This window comes from Protobothrops mucrosquamatus, unplaced genomic scaffold (genome assembly GCF_001527695.2).
Source record: "Protobothrops mucrosquamatus isolate PMUCROS unplaced genomic scaffold, P.Mucros_1.0 scaffold3824, whole genome shotgun sequence".
In the NCBI taxonomy this organism is placed as follows: Eukaryota; Metazoa; Chordata; class Lepidosauria; order Squamata; family Viperidae; genus Protobothrops; species Protobothrops mucrosquamatus.
The window spans coordinates 7,721-25,109 of record NW_015389776.1 but is presented as its reverse complement, the minus strand read 5'-3'; the positions used below and the strand labels follow the sequence as shown (position 1 = coordinate 25,109).

The following is a 17,389-nucleotide window of genomic DNA, read 5'->3' as shown; positions in this document are numbered from 1 at the left end:
GACACGAAAAACCACAAACTTTGGCACTGGCGACAAAGAACTGAAAACATCGAAGCCGCCTGGGTCAAGCGAATCTTCCATGGAAACCAAAGATATATTCCTTTTGGGGCCAATGGACAAATCGTTGGAAAAAATAAAACCTCACGCAGATTTGTTTTTATTTAGGACTAGCTGTACCTGGCCACGCGTTGCTGTGGCTCAGTCAGGTTAAATGGAAAAGAAAGAAAAGAGAAAGCGCACGTTTGTAATATGTTTAATTTCACAGTGCTTGTGGGTATACAATATTTTTTGTTGTTCCATTGTCTGTGCAGATATAGAGATTGTCTGGTTTGCCGACTCTAGACTGTTTTTCAAAAAAAGCATGTTTTTACCTGTCACAGGTGTGACATCTATATAATAGTAGGTATATAAAAACATGCATGTATTCGAATGCAACGTTGTGTCAAAATTTCAAAGCAATCAGTGAAGAACTTTCGGAGATTTAAGATTTTGAACAAACGAACATTTACATTTTTATTTATATCGATAACAGTCGCGAGACTTTTGTGGGCATAACAGTGAAAAGATTTGACATGACCCACAATGGAAGAAAGGTGTCAATGCTGCTAACATCAGATGTTTTTGCATTGACAACAGATGGAAATGTAGCCATCTTTTACCTTTCGCTTTTAGAGTTAGACGACGCTGGGAGGGGGGATGTGAACGAGAGTCCAGCTAGACATAACAATACTCGACCCAGCGTGAGAAACAAGGTTATTGTAACCAGAGCTGATAAGGATTTGGCAGGCTGGAGAACGGGAGGGGAAGCCTGCGCTTCAAGCTAATTGGGGAATGTGATTTATGATTGCTAATTGGAGGAGGGAATTGTGCTTGGCTACGATGTGCTCAGGGGAGGGGAATCTAGTTTTTGGCTTCGATTATGCAATGCCGATGCTATGCTACTCAAAATAAAGATTCTTTAAGGTAAACAATGCCTCGAAGTTCTTTGAAGAGTTTCATCTGTCGGAATCATGACAAAAGGATGGTGGAATCAATGGAACTGGCAGAGATGGCAAAAATCGGCAGCTTTGGTTTTATCAGGGTGAGCAATGTGACCCCTTTATTCTGGGAATTCTGGGAGTTGAAGTCCACAAGTCATGAAGGGGCCAAAGTTTCCCCCATGCTGGCTCAGGAATTCTGGGAGTTGAAGTCCACGAGTCATGAAGGAGCCATAGTTCCCTCATGCTGGCTCAGGAATTCTGGGAGTTGAAGTCCACGAGTCATGAAGGAGCCATAGTTCCCTCATGCTGGCTCAGGAATTCTGGGAGTTGAAGTCCACGAGTCATAAAGGGCCATAGTTCCCCCATGCTGGCTCAGGAATTCTGGGAGTTGAAGTCCACAGGTCATTAAGGGGCTATAGTTCCCCCATGCTGGCTCAGGAATTCTGGGAGTTGAAGTCCACGAGTCATGAAGGGGCCAAGGTTGCCTACCCCTGGTCTTGCTGAATGTCATTTATGTACGGGGCTCTTCGGAGGGGTCTCTGGCTTGACCTTTAGCTGCAATTAGTCTGGAGAGGGGGCTCAAAGGAGCAGCAGATTTTTTGTGTGGTTGGAACCCCCCAGGGCTGATTGCTTGCTCCCTCAAGCAATCTTGATGCCTTTGCAGTCTGTCTTGCAGACAGATTCTTTATGCTAATTCATCCTAATTTTATAATTCTAACTTAATGAATATTGATTCCCGAGGTCCCTTTTTTTCTCCCTCCTTGCATGAAGAAGGGAAATTTGGCTGGAAACACGATTCCACCTTTCTATAGAAGGGGTCGGCCTATTTTTCCAAAGCACCTGAAGGCAGGACAAGAAGTAACGGATGAAAACTCATCAAGGAGAGAAGCAACCTGGAACTCGGGAGAAATTTCCTGACAGGGAGAAGAATTAATCAGAAGAGATTGGACAACGAAATAATAATAATAATAATAATAATAATAATAATAATAATAATAATAATAATAATAACAACAACAACAACAACAACAACAACAGCAGCAGCAGCAGCAGCAGCAACAACAACAACAACAATAATAATAAAAAAGTTGGAAGGGACCTTGGAGGTCATCGAGTCCAACCCCCTGCTCAGGCAGGAAACCCTATACCGTTTCAGACAAATGGCTGTCCAGTCTCTTCTTAAAAACTTCCAGTGTTGGAGCATTCACTGCTTCTGGAGGCAGGTTGTTCCACTGATTTATTGTTCCCACTGTGAGAAAATTCCTCCTTAATTCCAGGTTGCTTCTCTCCTTGATGAGTTTCCATTCGTTGCTTCTTCTCCTGCCTTCAGGGGCTTTGAAGAATAGCTTGACTCCCTCTTCTTTGGGGCAGTCCCTCAGATACTGGAACGCTGCTATCATGTCTCCCCTGGTCCGTCTCTTCATTAGATTTCTTCTTCTTCTTCTTGTGCCATATCTGTTATCGGACGTTGGCGATCATGTTGGCGATCCTGTTTTTATCAGCAGCTGCACGAAAAAGTGCTGCTGAGTTTTGTCCAAACCAGTCCCTTAGATTTTGAAGCCACGATGTTCTTCTTCTGCCTGGACCTCGTTTGCCTTCAATCTTTCCCTGGAGGATTAAATAGAGTATGCCGTATTTTTCATTAGACTATACTATACCTGTACATTTGGTTTTTCTTGCCTAAATGTAGAACATTTTCTTTTTTCACCATTGAATTTCGTTTTGTTAGATAGCGCCCAGTGTTCAAGTCTGTCCAGATCCTCCTGTATCTTAAGCCTGTCTTCTGGAGTGTTGGCTATTCCTGCCAGCTTGGTGTCATCCGCAAATTTGATCCCCTCATCCATATCGTTGATGATGATGTTGAAGAGCACTGGGCCCAGAAAAGAGCCCTGGGGCACCCCACTACACACTTCCCTCCATGTAGATGCGGTGACCACAGGGATGATGCAACTATTGTCATGTGTGAAAAACGGTCATAAGTCGCTTTGAGAAGCTGATAAAGGACACTATTGTCTCTAGCCTCCCACCAGCATTTGACCCATTTCAGTTTGCCTACCGACCAAATTGCTCTACGGAGGATGCTATTTCTTCCATTCTCCATCTGAGCCTGAAGCACTTAGAGGAAAGAAATACTTATGTGCGTCTGCTGTTTGTCGACTTCAGTTCGGCGTTTAACACAATCATTCCCCAGCATCTAGTAGACAAACTGGGCCTTTTAGGCTTAAACACCGCTTTGTGCAACTGGATTCTTGATTTTCTTACCAACAGGCCCCAATATGTGCGAGTTGGAACAAATACCTCTAATACCATTTTCTTGAGCACAGGTTCTCCTCTTAAGTCCACTGCTGTTCACCCTGTTGACTCATGACTGTTGTGCCAGGTTTGCCACCAACCATATTGTGAAGTTTGCAGATGACACAACAGTAGTGGGCCTTATTCAGGATGACAAGGTGGAAGCTTACCGCAAGGAGGTTGAGGGGTTGGTGAACTGGTGTAAGGAAAACAGCCTAGTTTTAAATACCGGAAAAACCAAAGAGATCATTGTTGATTTCAGAAAAGGCAGGCACAGCCACACTTCTCTGTGCATTAATGATTCACCTGTGGAGACGGTTACCAGCATCAAATTCCCGGGTGTGCAGCTAATGAGTAGGCTGACTGGGTCGCTCAACAGTGAGAAACTGGTGAAGCGGGCACAGCAGCGCCTGCATTTTCTGCATCGCATGAGAAAAGCACATCTTCCTTCCCCTGTCCTGACCACTTTCTACAGGGGGACGATCAAGAGCATCCTGACATACGGCTTCACAGTCTGGTTTGGAGGCATCCCTGCTTCAGACAGGAAGGCGGAGCAGAGAGTGGTGAGAATGGCCAAAAAGATCATTGGCAGTTCCCTCCCTCTCATCCAGGACATAGCACAGAAGCGTTGCTTGAGCAGGGTCCGTAAGATTATCTGGGACACTACACATCCTCTTCCTTCTGACCTGTTTTCCTTATTACCTTCTGGGAGGAGGGGGCTTCGTGGTATCCATAGCAGAATATCCAGATTCAGCCAGAGTTTCATTCCATACAGCATTAACCTTGCGAACTCTCAAGCTTCCTCCTTCCGTGATATATTCAAGATGGACAACATTTAATATTTATTTTCTATGTATATGTAGGGATGTGGGTCTATACATATGTTGTTCATAGTATGTTTAGGTGTGTGTCATGTATGTGTTTCACTTTGAGAGCGGGCAACTAAATTTCATTTTTGATGTGTGCCGTTGTGCCCACAGTAAAAAAATGACAATAAAGGTTATCTTATCTTATCTTCAGTGCCGTTGTAACTTTGGACAGTCAGTAAATGAACTGTTGTAAGTCAAGCATGTTAATTTTTCTAATCGGGCAGAGAACATCCTTCTGCAAGGTAAGGAAGGAAATAAACGTGAAATAAAGGTTTCATGTGGGTGGGTTGTTTTTTTAGTTAGGTAGGACAAAGGGGTGTGTGGGTGTGTAAATGCGCCTCCTCTCCTTGCACAATTCTCTCTCTGCAGAGTGCAAGGGATGGCCTTTCACCCATCACCGCTGGACATCTTTGGGTTGGGAAACTGGGCAACCTGGAACATTCCCTCATGGCAGAAAGACACGCCGGATGGAAAAAATCGGCTTCAGTGTTTCTGCCGTCCCCCTAATAAGGCAGGCTCTCAAACCAGCATTCAAATATTTTAAACTATTTGAGGATTCTGACCATACGGTGGGAAGAAGCATTGGAAAAACGGGAGAGCCGGCTCAGCAGAAGACTCTAACCCAGGGGTGGCTCCTCAAATGGGTGACGCATCCCAGTAGGCCATAAGAGTCTGGTCTAGTGGTTAAGGGGCTGGTCTAGAAATTGGGAATCAGGGAGTTCTAGTCCTGCCTTAGGCATGGAAGCCGTCTGAGTGACTTTGGCCAGTCGCCAGGAGACAGTGAGTTCTAGTCCTGCCTTAGGCATGGAAGTCAGCTGGGTGACTTTGGGTCAATCACCAGGACACTGGGAGTTCTAGTCCTGCCTTAGGAGATATGAAAGCCAATTGGGAGACTTTGAGCTAGTCCTTCTGTCTCCCAGCCTATCCCACCTCACAGGGTTGTTGTTGCTGGGGGGGGGAAGGAAGAAGGAATATTATACATGTTTGCCACTTTGTATTACTTATAAACTAATAAAGCCGGATTAAAAAAATCTAATAAATCCATGAAGACAGGTGCGGCGTGCTTTCCAATGCTCCATTGGCGTCTTTCCCAAGAGGAGAAGGTGCACCAGAAGGAAGATGGGTCCCTTCAAACTTCTCTTGAACGTTTCTGCTGCTTTTGGGTGAGGTGGCTGAGATGCAACAGAGAAGCAAGAATTTATGACCCAGCCCTACACACTGAACCGGTCCAGTGTGCCAAAAGGGGCTGGGTTTCCTCCAGATTTCCACATTAATTACTGTAATTGTACCCAGCACCGTGTTCTTCTTGGACTGGCAGAGGCCACAGACTTTGCCCCTTCCTCCCGCAACCAGCACCACAACGTTGGGTCAGCGTCTTCAGTCCGAAGAAAGTGGAACGGGCTCGGTTGCTAGGATGAAGATTGAATTCGCTCCTCGCCACATCCCGTGGGAGAGACGGCTTCAGACGGCTTCAGTGCTTCAATGGGTCTTCTGTTTTTTCTGCATGGGTAAAAAAAAAAGATAGTTATTCCTAATTAAGGGGACATTTTTAAGGATATGGAGGTTGTTGGGGGGGAGGGAGGGGGCTGTCTTTTAAGGCAGAGATCCCCAACCTTTTGGGCACCAGGGACCGGTTCTGTGGAGAGAGGTTTTTCCATGGACCTGAGGGTGTGCAGTTTTGTGTGCTGCCTGCATCATGTGGATGTGGCTTTGCTTGTTTGTGCAGACCGGTTGCTGGCATGCTGCAGCCCGGTACCGGTCCACAGACTGTGGGTTGGGGACCCCTGTTTTAAGGGGGTTACCAGAAAAATCTGCACCGGTGGTTTGCATTGCGCAGCAAAACCGAGGGGTACATTTTGCAGAAATAAGACTCTGAGATGGACAGGGATTAGTTTTGCAAGCTCCTTCAGGCAGGGATCTACCTTTCTTTTTTGTTGGCCTCGACTTACAACAATTCATTTAGTGACCAATGTCACAACGGCACTGGAAAAAAGTGTCTTATGACTGTTTTTTCAAGCTGACAATCATCACAGCAGTCCCATGGCCAGCTGATCAAAATTCAGACACTTGGCAACTGGTTCATATTTATGACGGTTGCAGCGTCCTGGGGGGGTGTCACATGATCCTCTTTTGTGACCTTTTGACAAGCAAAGTCAACGGGGGAGGCCAGATTCACTTAACAACCGTGTTGCTCACTTAACTGCAATAGTTCATTTGTGGCAAGAAAAGAGTAAAACAGGGCAAAATTCGCTTCACAGCGCTCTCGCTTAGCGACAGAAATTTTGAGTTCAATGGGGTCGTAAGCCAAGGACTACCTTTATAACATATTCTGGATGAAATTAATCAAGGAGAGAAGCAATCTGTCACTAAGGACAAATTTCCTGACAGTGAGAACAATTAATCAGCGGAATGACTTTTTTCCAGAAATTGCCCCATTCACAACTCGTGGACTTCAACTCCCAGAATTCCTGTGCCAGCATGGGGGAACTATGGTCCCCTCATGACTCGTGGACTTCAACTCCCAGAATTCCTGAGCCAGCATGGGGGAAACTATGGCCCCCTCATGACTGGTGGACTTCAACTCCCAGAATTCCTGTGCCAGCATGGGGGAACTATGGCCATGACTCCCCCTTACTTTAATGGCAAGTTGGAACAAAGAGGCCTGTAGCTGCCAAAGTTTCATTCTTGACACACAGCTAAGGGGAAATCCTGTCCTTGGAAAAGTGTAGAAATTTCTCTTCCAGGAACACCGTAGAGAATTTTGATAGGTTACCATGCTGCTGCTTTTATTTTGAAATAGAGCACTGAAATGTTTTTCCATCGGAAAAATGAAGAGGGGTCAGTTTGGAAGCGTAGATCAAGTGGGCACATCTTGTCCCCAAAACTCTGCTATCTGTTGTCGAGGGAGATTCTCCATCCTCCAGGTCATCACTGTCCCAAAGATGCTTTTTCAAGAGGCAACTGGACTTTCTTATTTTTCCTTTGAAGATGTTTCACTTCTCATCCCAGAAACTGCTTCAGCTCTGACTGGATGGTGGGGAAATGGAAGGATTTATACTCCTTGCAGAAAAACTGGTCATTTGCATCCTTTTTAGAGAGTCGTTGAGGCCACTTGGAGATTTATCTGTGTCCTCAGGGTCACCTGAGTGGTGCAAATGGGTGTGGAGTCTCTTTGGAACTGCTGAAAGGACAGTGTTGTAGACTGGAGAGACATAGAATCCCACCACTGGTTCTCCTGCTTGGGCAGGGGGTTGGACTAGAAGACCTCCAAGGTCCCTTCCAGCTCTATTCTATTCAATTTCTCTCTCTCCAGAAGGGGTGCACATTGGTCTGTTTTTCATGTTGTATTTATATGGTGCCTGGTTGTGTGTGGCTCTTAGTGGTTAATTAGGGTGTTGGTGGCCAGCTATTAAGTCGTTAATTGTCACGCCCTTGGCTCCTAAGTACCTGGTAAGCGAGTAATAAATCAGCATGCCTATTGGCTGACAAGGGGCCCGTTTCTCAGCCTTTAGTAATTTCTCTGGCTATTTTTGTCCCTGCTTGGCTGACAATCTTAATAGATGTGAAATTGAATGAATGTCCTTGTTCATTGCAGTGTGAGACTTCCAATGAGTTTGGGTCTCTTCATCTAACTGCTCAGTTGTGTTCTTGCAATCTGGTGGTTAGCTTCCTCCCACCTGTCCCACACAGTCTCAGGGGCAATCCAGGCAGGGAATCCAGTAAATTACATTCCAAGTTTCACCCACATCCAAACAATCTTTGTACTTCACTAACATCTGATCTAAGTTTGGGAGAGACCAACACAGGATTGCATAATTGTCCAACATCTTAAAAAGCTATCTTTCCACGCTTCAGTTACAGATTAGGTGAAACTTGGCTTAAGAGCAGTAACTGTGAGAGAGATCTCGGAGTCTTAGTGGACCATCACTTAAATATGAGCCAGTAATGTGTTGCAGCTGCCAAAAAGGCCAACACTTTCCTACAGTACATTAACAGAGGGATAAAATCAAGAGTATATGAAGTGTTAATACCACTCTACAAGGCCTTGGTAAGGCCACACTTGGAATACTGCATCCAGTTTTGGTCACCACGATGTAAAAAAGATGTTGAGACTCTAGAAAGAGTGCAGAGAAGAGCAACAAAGATGATCAGGGGACCGGAGGCTAAATCATACAAGGAACGGTTGCAGGAATTGGGTGTGTCTAGTTTAATGAAGAGAAGGACGAGGGGGGACAGGATAGCAGTCTTCCAGTATCTCAGGGGCTGCCCCAAAGAAGAGGGAGTCAACCTATTTTCCAAAGCACCAGAAGGCAAGACAGAAGCAATGGATGGAAACTGAACAAAGGGAGAAGCAACCTGGAACTGAGGAGAAATCTGCGGAGGAGAAAACAATCAGTGGGTTTTTTTGTAAAAAAAAAAAAAAAAAAAAGGTGCCGGAACTCACACACTTCATACAACCCGCCTTGCCTACCCTACAAGGTTCTATCCAAAAAAGGTGCCGGAACTCAGTTCTGGGTATTCTTTGACAAAAAAAGCCCTGAGAATAATCAACCAGTGGAATGGCTTCCCTCCAGAGATTGTGGATGCTCCATCATTGGAGGTTTTTAAGAAGAGACTGGACCAGGGGTAGGCAACCTTGGCTCTTTTATGACTCATGGACTTCAACTCCCAGAATTCCTGAGCCAGCATGGGGGAACTATGGCCCCTTCATGACTTGTGGACTTCAACTCCCAGAATTCCTGAGCCAGCATGGTTCAACTTGGAAACTCTCCCTTTCCCCTCAGTATGGCTGACTCAGGAATTCTGGGAGTTGAAGTCCACGAGTCATAAAAGAGCCAAGGTTGCCTACCCCTGAACGGGACAGTCGCTTGTCTGAAATGAAACAGGACTTCCTGCTTGAGCAGAGGCCTGGACTAGAAGACATCCAGGGTCCCTTCCAGCTCTGTTATTCCTGATTAGGGAACCAAACATGTTAATGTGAAAGACCCCTAACAATTCTCCCTTTTCTTCCTCCAGCTCAGTGCTCCATTGCCGTCTTCATCCTCCTCCTCTTCACACGCTTCTGGCTGATCAGCGCCCTCTATGCTGTTTGGTGGGCGTTCGACTGGGACACCCCGAGCAAAGGTGGGCGGCGCTCCCACTGGATGCGGAATTCGGTCGTCTGGCAATACATGAAAGATTATTTCCCGGTTTCGGTACGTGTCCCCCTAGAGCAGGGGTGTCAAACTCAATTTCATTGAGGGCCGCATCAGCATTGTGGTTGCCCTCAGGGGGCTGGGTGGGTGTGGGCAGGGTGGGTGTGGCCTACTGGGTGGGTGTGGCCAGCTCTGCATCGTTCGCGTCAAGGGTGCCTGTAGGGGCCTGGGCAGTAGCGGGATAGATCTGAGGGTCCCTGGCAGAAGGGAGTGGGACCAGGGCAAGTGCCAAGGCATGGTCCACTGGAGGAGCCTTGCTGTTCCTCTCAGGCCATGCGGGGGCAGGGACTTATGGAACTAAGACTGAATGCGTTTCAGCATAGATGGCCACCACAAAATTGTACATTGGCTCCAGCTGGCCTGGGCCAGGGCCATGGCAGAGGGGGCAGTTCCCTCACTGTTTCCAGGATGGCTTCGTGGGACACATGAAACCACTTCGCGGGACGCATCCGGCCCCCGGGCCTTGTGTTTGACATGTCTGCCCTAGAGGGAAGGAGTATAATGGCATGGGAGAAAGACCTTGGGAGATGGGGATGAAGAGAAGCTGCTTAGGGAACGAGCGGATAAGAGGCAGCGGAGCCTCCAGCTGCATAATGGGTGGAGAAAGAGGCTGTCAAGGAGATGACGGGAGATTTATACAAGCAGTCCTTGACTTACAACCATTAAGTTAGTGACCGTTTGAGGTTACAACGGGCCTGAAAAAAGCGACTGATGAGAGCTTTTCACAGAGGCTGCAGCATCCCCGAGCTGATCTGATTGAAATTCAGATGCTTGGCAACTGGCATGTACTTAGGCCGGTTGCAGTGTTTCCTTTTGGAACCTTCTGACAAGCAACGTCCATGGGGAAGCCAGATTCACTTAACAACCATGTTACTAACTTAACAGCTGCAGTGATTCACCTAATCACTGTGGCAAGAAAGGTCACAAAATGGGGTAAAACTCACTGAATTACTGTCATTTAACGGATAAATGATGATTGTATTTTATGATTACGATCATGATTTATCGCTTGTTGCTTGCATGTGCACTGAGAGATGATGCAGCAGAGACAAATTCCTTGTGTGTCCCATCACACTTGGCCAATAAAAAATTCTCTTCTCTTCTCTTCTCTTCTCTTCTCTTCTCTTCTCCTTCTCCTTCTCCTTCTCCTTCTCCTTCTCCTCCTCCATCTCCCCTTCCCTCCCCATGCCATGCCATGCCATGCCATGCCATTCCATTCCATGCCATTCCATTCCATTCCATTCCATGCCATGCCATTCCATTCCATTCCATTCTTTCCCATTATTCTGTATTCTGTTCTGTTCTGTTCTGTTCTGTTCCAACACTGGAAGTTTCAAGAAGAGGCTGGACAGCCATTTGTCTGAAATGGTATAGGGTTTCCTGCCTGAGCAGGGGGTTGGAGTAGATGACCTCCAAGGTCCTACCAGCTCTTTTATTCTGTTCTGTCCTGTCCTGTCCTGTCCTGTCCTGTCCTGTCCTGTCCTGTCCTGTCCTGCCCTGCTCTGCCCTGCCCTGCTCTGCTCTGCTCCGTTCCGTTCCGTTCCGTTCCGTTTTATTTCTATTCCATTCAGTGGTGGGATTCAAATATGTGAACAACTGGTTCTCTGTGTGGATGCTGCTTCTGGAAGTCCATTCTGGGCCTGGGCAACAAAAAATTAGCTACCAGTTCTGCCAAAGTGATGTGAACTGGCTGAATCCCACCACTGATTCCATTCCATTCCATTCCATTTTATTCCATTCCATATTTTCTGTTCTGTTCTGTTCCGTTTCCATTCCCATTCCATTCCATATTTTCTATTCTGTTCTGTTCCTGTTCCGCTTCCGATTCCGGTTCCGCTTCCGGTTCGATTCGATTCGATTGATTCGATTCCATTCCATTCCATTCCATTCCATTCTATTCTATTCTATTCTATTCTATTCTATTCTATTCTTATTCTTATTCTTATTCCTGCTTAGCAGTGGAAATTTTGGGTTCAACTGTGGTGTATCACAATTTCATGTAGATATTTCCTCAGCCCTCCTTCTGACCCCCACAATATACAGGCCTCTGATGGGAGGTAGGCTGGTTGCGACGTGTTTTTTTTTTTTCCTGCAGTCCTAACAACCTGACGGTGTCTGTGCCTGCCCTGTTTGATTGTTGTACCAAACTGGACATACGATATCTATGGAGATTCTCAGTCATCCAGGTCATAGTTATCCCAAAGATGTTTGTTTTTTTTTCACGAGGCAAGTGGACTTTCTTGTTTTTCCTTGAAGACAGAGCTGAAGAAGCTTCTTGGATGAGAAGCGAAACGTCTTCAAAGAAAAACTAGTAAGTCGAATAGCCTTGTGGGGGAAAAAAAATCTTTTGGACAGATGATAGTTTTATGTCAAGACATTGATATAAAATTTGCCAAATTTCCCTTCTGTGGGAGTCATGCATCCTGGATTTTGGTCACATTCTGCCTCTTAGCCTGTTTGGGGTACCTTGGTTCAGAAACAGTAGCCCTATGATGCTCCATTTCACCCCAGTTGTAGGTTACATAGACAGACAAGCAGGATGTTTTTAGTCGTATATAGATTCAGAAGATGCATTAAATTATCTTTTCCACACAAAGTAACAGAGTCCTTAAATCAGTGCCCAACAGATAAGATATTTAAGCCACAAGAGATTGGTCTCTAAATAGACAAAACTCTACCCTTAAACCAGGGGTCTTCAAACGTGACCCTTTTATGACTTGTGGACTTCAACTCCCAGAATTCCTCAGCCAGTATGGGGGAACTATGGCCCCTTCATGACTTGTGGACTTCAACTCCCAGAATTCCTGAGGCAGCATGAGGGGAACTATGGCCCCTTCATGACTTGTGGACTTCAATTCCCAGAATTCCTCAGCCAGCATAGGGGAACTATAGCCCCTTCATAACTTGCGGCTTTCAACTCCCAGAATTCCTCAGCCAGCATGCCTGGCTGAGGAATTCTGGGAGTTGAAGTCCACAAGTCATAAAAGGGCCAAGTTAGAAGACCCCTGCCATAAAAAAAGCACTAGTTGATGATACCAGCCCTGACCTCAATTAGCTTTTCAGTACAGACAAAGCAGCCAGGTGCCGCCCCCTGGTGGCACAGTATGAAAAAATAAGGAGTCTGGATGTCATTTTTCCAGACTAGGAAATTGTACAAATCAACAAAACAAACAACAACAGCTGCAAGGACCAATCCAGGCAGTTGTGAAGAGCCGAGACTGACTTGGAGTGACAAATCAATAAACGGGAAAGTTATGCTCATGAAAATCATTGCTGTTGGATATACTAAATCGGGGGTCTTCAAACTTGGCAACTTTTTAAGACTTGTAGACTTCAACTCCCAGAATTCCTCAGCCAGCATGGGAGAACTATGGCCCCTTCATGACTTGCGGACTTCAACTCCCAGAATTCCTCAGCCAGCATGGGGGAACTATGGCCCCTTCATGACTTGTGGACTTCAACTCCCAGAATTCCTCAGCCAGCATGGGAGAACTATGGCCCCTTCATGACTTGCGGACTTCAACTCCCAGAATTCCTCAGCCAGCATGGGAGAACTATGGCCCCTTCATGACTTGCGGACTTCAACTCCCAGAATTCCTCAGCCAGCATGGGGGAACTATGGCCCCTTCATGACTTATGGACTTCAACTCCCAGAATTCCTCAGCCAGCATGGGGGAACTATGGCCAGCATGCCTGGCTGAGGAATTCTGGGACTTCAAGTCCACAAGTCTTAAAGTTGCCAAGTTTGATGACCCCTGCAGTAAAAGTTTAATTTCTCATGCTTGCAATAGAGCTAGACTTAAAACAGTTCACTTAGTGTCCGTTCGAAGTTACAACGGCACTGAAAAAAAAGTGACTTACGATCCTTTTTCACACTTATGACCGTTGCAGCCTCCCCATGGTCACGTGATCCAAATTCAGATCCTTGGCAACTGACTCACAGTTATGAGCACTGCAGTGTCCCAGGGATCACCTGATCCTTTTTTGTGACCTTCTGACAGGAAAAGCCAACGGGCAAAATCAGATTTTTTTTTTTATATCGACTCTCCAAAACTTCTGTGGGAATCATATACCCAGTTAATATAACCACAAATGTTGCATAAATGATCGGTCATTGTGTGCTTCCTTCTCTTTTAAAGAGAATTTAAGAGTGGGGAAGAGTTGACGTGGTTAGCCGAATTGTAGTTTTTTTTTACTTTTGCAATCAAATCTAGAAGGTGGCATCTTCCTGTCAACACAACCCAGGTTGTGCCCACTTGACTGGGTTCAAAAGCCTCTTTGTGGCTGTGGGAAGAGGGCTCAAGAGGGCTTTTTTAAAAAAAGAGAGATTGCCAAGGGGTCGTTTTCTCATGCAATTATCTTTCTTTGAGTGGTTCTTTGGCCTACAGCCAAACAGGTGTTGCAGGCTTTTGAAATACAACAAAGAGCTTTGTGATGGCCTGGGGTTTAAGGAGGAAGGTTGTACACACCAGAAAAAAAGCCCTATTTTTCATTTTCATACTATCTGGAGAAAAGCAAAGTCTTACATTTCGGCAGGCAAAAACCAAAGGCACAAATACAGCCTGGGCGAGACCTGGCTTAAAAACAGTAACTGTGAGAGGGACCTTGGAGTCCTAGTGGACGATCACTTGACCAGGAGCCAGCAGTGTGCAGCAGCAGCCAAAAAAGCTAATACAATCCTGAGTTATATGGATAAATATACAGACAGACAGACAGAGAGATATAGATAGATAGATAGATAGATAGATAGATAGATAGATAGATAGATAGATAGATAGATAGATAGATAGATAGACAGACAGACCACAGATAGATAGATAGATAGATAGATAGATAGATAGATAGATAGATAGATAGATAGATAGATAGATAGATAGATAGATAGATAGATAGATAGGCAGGCAGGCAGGCAGGCAGGCAGGCAGGCAGGCAGGCAGGCAGGCAGGCAGGCAGGTAGACAGACAGAGAGATAGATATAGATATAGATATATAGATATAAGATGGTAGAGGACAGGAAGACCTGGAGGAACATTGTCCATGGGGTTGCAACTTCGCAATTAACAACAATAGAGATAGATAGATAGATAGATAGATAGATAGATAGATAGATAGATAGATAGATAGATAGATAGATAGATAGCTATGATATATGATAGAGAAATAGAGATAGATAGAGAGATAAACAGGTTTGTGTGTGTATGTGTGTGTGTGAGAGAGAGAGAGAGAGAGAGAAAGAGAGAGACATAGATGGAAGAGAGAGAGAATGAGAAGGAATGAGAGAGAGAGAGAGAGAGAGAGAGAGAGAGAGAGAGAGAGAGAGAGAGAGAGAGAGAGAGAGAGAGAGAGAGAGAGAGAGAGAGAGAGAGAGAGAGAGAGAGAGAGAGAGAGAGAGAGAGAAAGAAAGAGAGAGAGAGAGAGAGATAATCCCATTTCTAAAGAATTAACTTTGTAAGGATTAAAGGAGGAACATGATGTACCCAACCAGGCCAGTTCATAGCCGTGAGCTCCATAACAGCCTCATTAATCAGAAGGAATTGTGAAAGACGCCCATTGCGAGTGGCTAGTAAACAGCTGGGATCTGCCTGCGCCTGATGCGCCTGGTGATAAATTGAATGCAGTGAGCAAAAGAAGCCTGGAAGTTCAGAAAGGGAAAAGTTTAGTGTGCTCAGATCAATGAGTGTGGCAGGAAAAAAAATGGCAGCTGTGCTTTGAGAAACAAGGCGAAGGGTCATCTTAGCCTCATAGAATGTAAGAGTCAGAAGGGACCTCAGAGGTCATACAATCCAACCCAGTATAACCCATCCTTTCATCATCTTTCTTACAAAAGAGAGCTGAGACAGCATAAGAGAGCCAGTTTGGTCTAGTGGGTTAAGGCATCAGGCTAGAAAGCAGGAGATCAGGAGTTCTAGTCCCGCCTTAGGCACGAAAGCCGGCTGGGTACTTTGGGCCAATCACCAGGAGACGCTGAGTTGTAGTCCTGCCTTAGGCATTGTTGAAAGAAAAATCTTCTTTCAGGGTCCCGTCCAAGCTGGGAATAAATAAAATGGAGGCTCCCTTCCTCCCTTCCTCCTTCCCGCCCCCCTCTCTCCCTCCCTCTCTCTCTGTCCCTCTCTCTCTCTCCCTCCCTCCCCCTCTCTCCCTCCCTCCCTCTCTCTCCCTCCCTTCCTCCCTTCCTCCNCCCTTCCTTTCTCTCCCTCCCTTCCTCCTTCCCTCTCTCTCTCTCTCCCTCCCTCCCTCCTACCCTCCCCCCCCTCTCTCAGGGTTGTTGTTGTGGTGAAAATAGAAAGAGGAAAGTGGGGCTGGATATGTTCACCACTGTGAGTTATTTGCTAAAAATAATGGACTTGGATTGGATTGGATTGGATTGAGCTGAATCCTTTATTTGGCCAAGACACACGAGGAAATTGTCCCCGGTGCAGAAGCACTCAGTGTACATGCAAAGCAACAGAATCCTTATCATCATCATAACACCAGTAAAAGCGGAGGGGAGTAATTAATCCTGGATATAAATAAAATAAATAAATAAGAAATGGACAAGTATCCTAAATGCCTTTGGTCTTCCAGCTGGTGAAGACGGCAGATTTGGATCCATCCAAGAACTACATCTTCGGCTTTCATCCACATGGCATCTTGCCAGCTGGCGGCATCATTAATTTCTGCACCGAAGCCACCGGCTTTTCCAAACACTTCCCAGGCCTGAAGCTTCACCCGACGATGTTGGATATGTTGTTCCGAGCCCCCTTTTTCCGGGATTACGTGATGAGTATAGGTAAGCCAACTTGGAAGGGATTTCTGATTCATTGGGAAACTTTTGGAAGAGCAAAATCAATCAGTCAATCCGAATAGAGCTGGAAGGGACCTTGGAGGTCTTCTAGTCCAGCCCCCTGCTCAAGCAGGAGACTCTATACCATTTCAGATGACAAATGGCTGTCCAGTCCATTCTTAAAAACCTCCAGTGATGGACTTCCGGTGGCTGCCAGCGGCCGATGGAGGCAATCTGACAGCCTCCCGTCAGCGTTCTATGTAAAAGCTGGCAAAACAGCGCGTATCAGCTGTTTGCCGGCTTCAGCCTTCTTCTCGGGCGAAGGGAAGAAGGTGAGCTGCTGGTGAGTAGGCGTAGAGTTCCCTAGTCTCCCTGAGGGCTCTCGGGGAGATGTAGGTGTGAACTCCGCCGGAGCTCACAGCCATCTCCATAGATCGGGACGTCTTCGTTCTAATGAAGCAAGACGCCGTTCCCACCTCCAATGCTAAAGATTTGAACTGTGAGTAAAGCTCTAAGAGACAGAGCTTACCAGGAACGCTGGATTTTTTGGATAAAATTTCAACTCTAACTCGATCTTCTTCAAGACATCTTCTGTAATGTTTAAGTTGAAAGTGAAACTTAAAGAAAAAAATGGCTGCGGTCAAACCGCTTCTTTGTTCTAAAGGAAAACTTTCACTTCTCTTCCAGTTGTGGATTGCTACAATGTAACAGACTGTAAAAATATAGAAAAATTGAAGGAAAAATCTAGAAAAATTCTAATTAAATGACTGCTGTTCTGCATTGACTTTTGATATTTTTTAAGATAATTTTACAATTATTTTTAAGTTACAATGGCTTCTAAACGTGGAACCTCTGCAGTGCCTAAAGCTCTTGCTTCATCTCCAGCTGTACAAATACCACAGCAGAAAGCAAACCCCCCCCCACCCTCTCCTCCTCCCTATATTACTCTCAAGGACTTACAAGATTCTTTGGCACAGCTCTCAAAACAAATGACACAACAAACACAGCAAATTATACAGCAAATGAGAGTGGAAACTGAGGAACTTCTTGTAAAGAAAAATGATGAATTGTGTGAGAATTTATCTCAAATTTTTCAAGGTTTTGCTTCTCATGTGGACCGTATAGATGAACGTATAGATGATGTGGGGGAGAAGATGGAGGGGATGGAGGAGAGAATGGAGGAGAGAATGGGAAAGGTTGAAGAAGAAGTGCAGATATTACAAAATGATAATGTGATGTCACAATTTAGAGAGATGGAACATGCTATAAGAATCAGAGGGTTAAAAGAGG

At 45.6% G+C, this 17,389-nt stretch overlaps 1 protein-coding gene across 1 annotated transcript in view; it reads left to right on the top strand.

Annotated features, from left to right (window-relative positions):
* The first annotated feature begins 5,555 nt into the window (after window positions 1–5,555).
* The window catches only part of LOC107298260 (2-acylglycerol O-acyltransferase 2-A-like), an 18,719-nt gene continuing 6,885 nt past the window's right edge, over window positions 5,556–17,389 (top strand). The window contains exons 1-3 of the mRNA XM_029286482.1: window positions 5,556–5,649; window positions 9,158–9,336; window positions 15,901–16,105. Coding sequence (XP_029142315.1) covers window positions 5,556–5,649; window positions 9,158–9,336; window positions 15,901–16,105 — 478 coding nt within the window. The remainder of the gene's footprint in view (window positions 5,650–9,157; window positions 9,337–15,900; window positions 16,106–17,389) is intronic.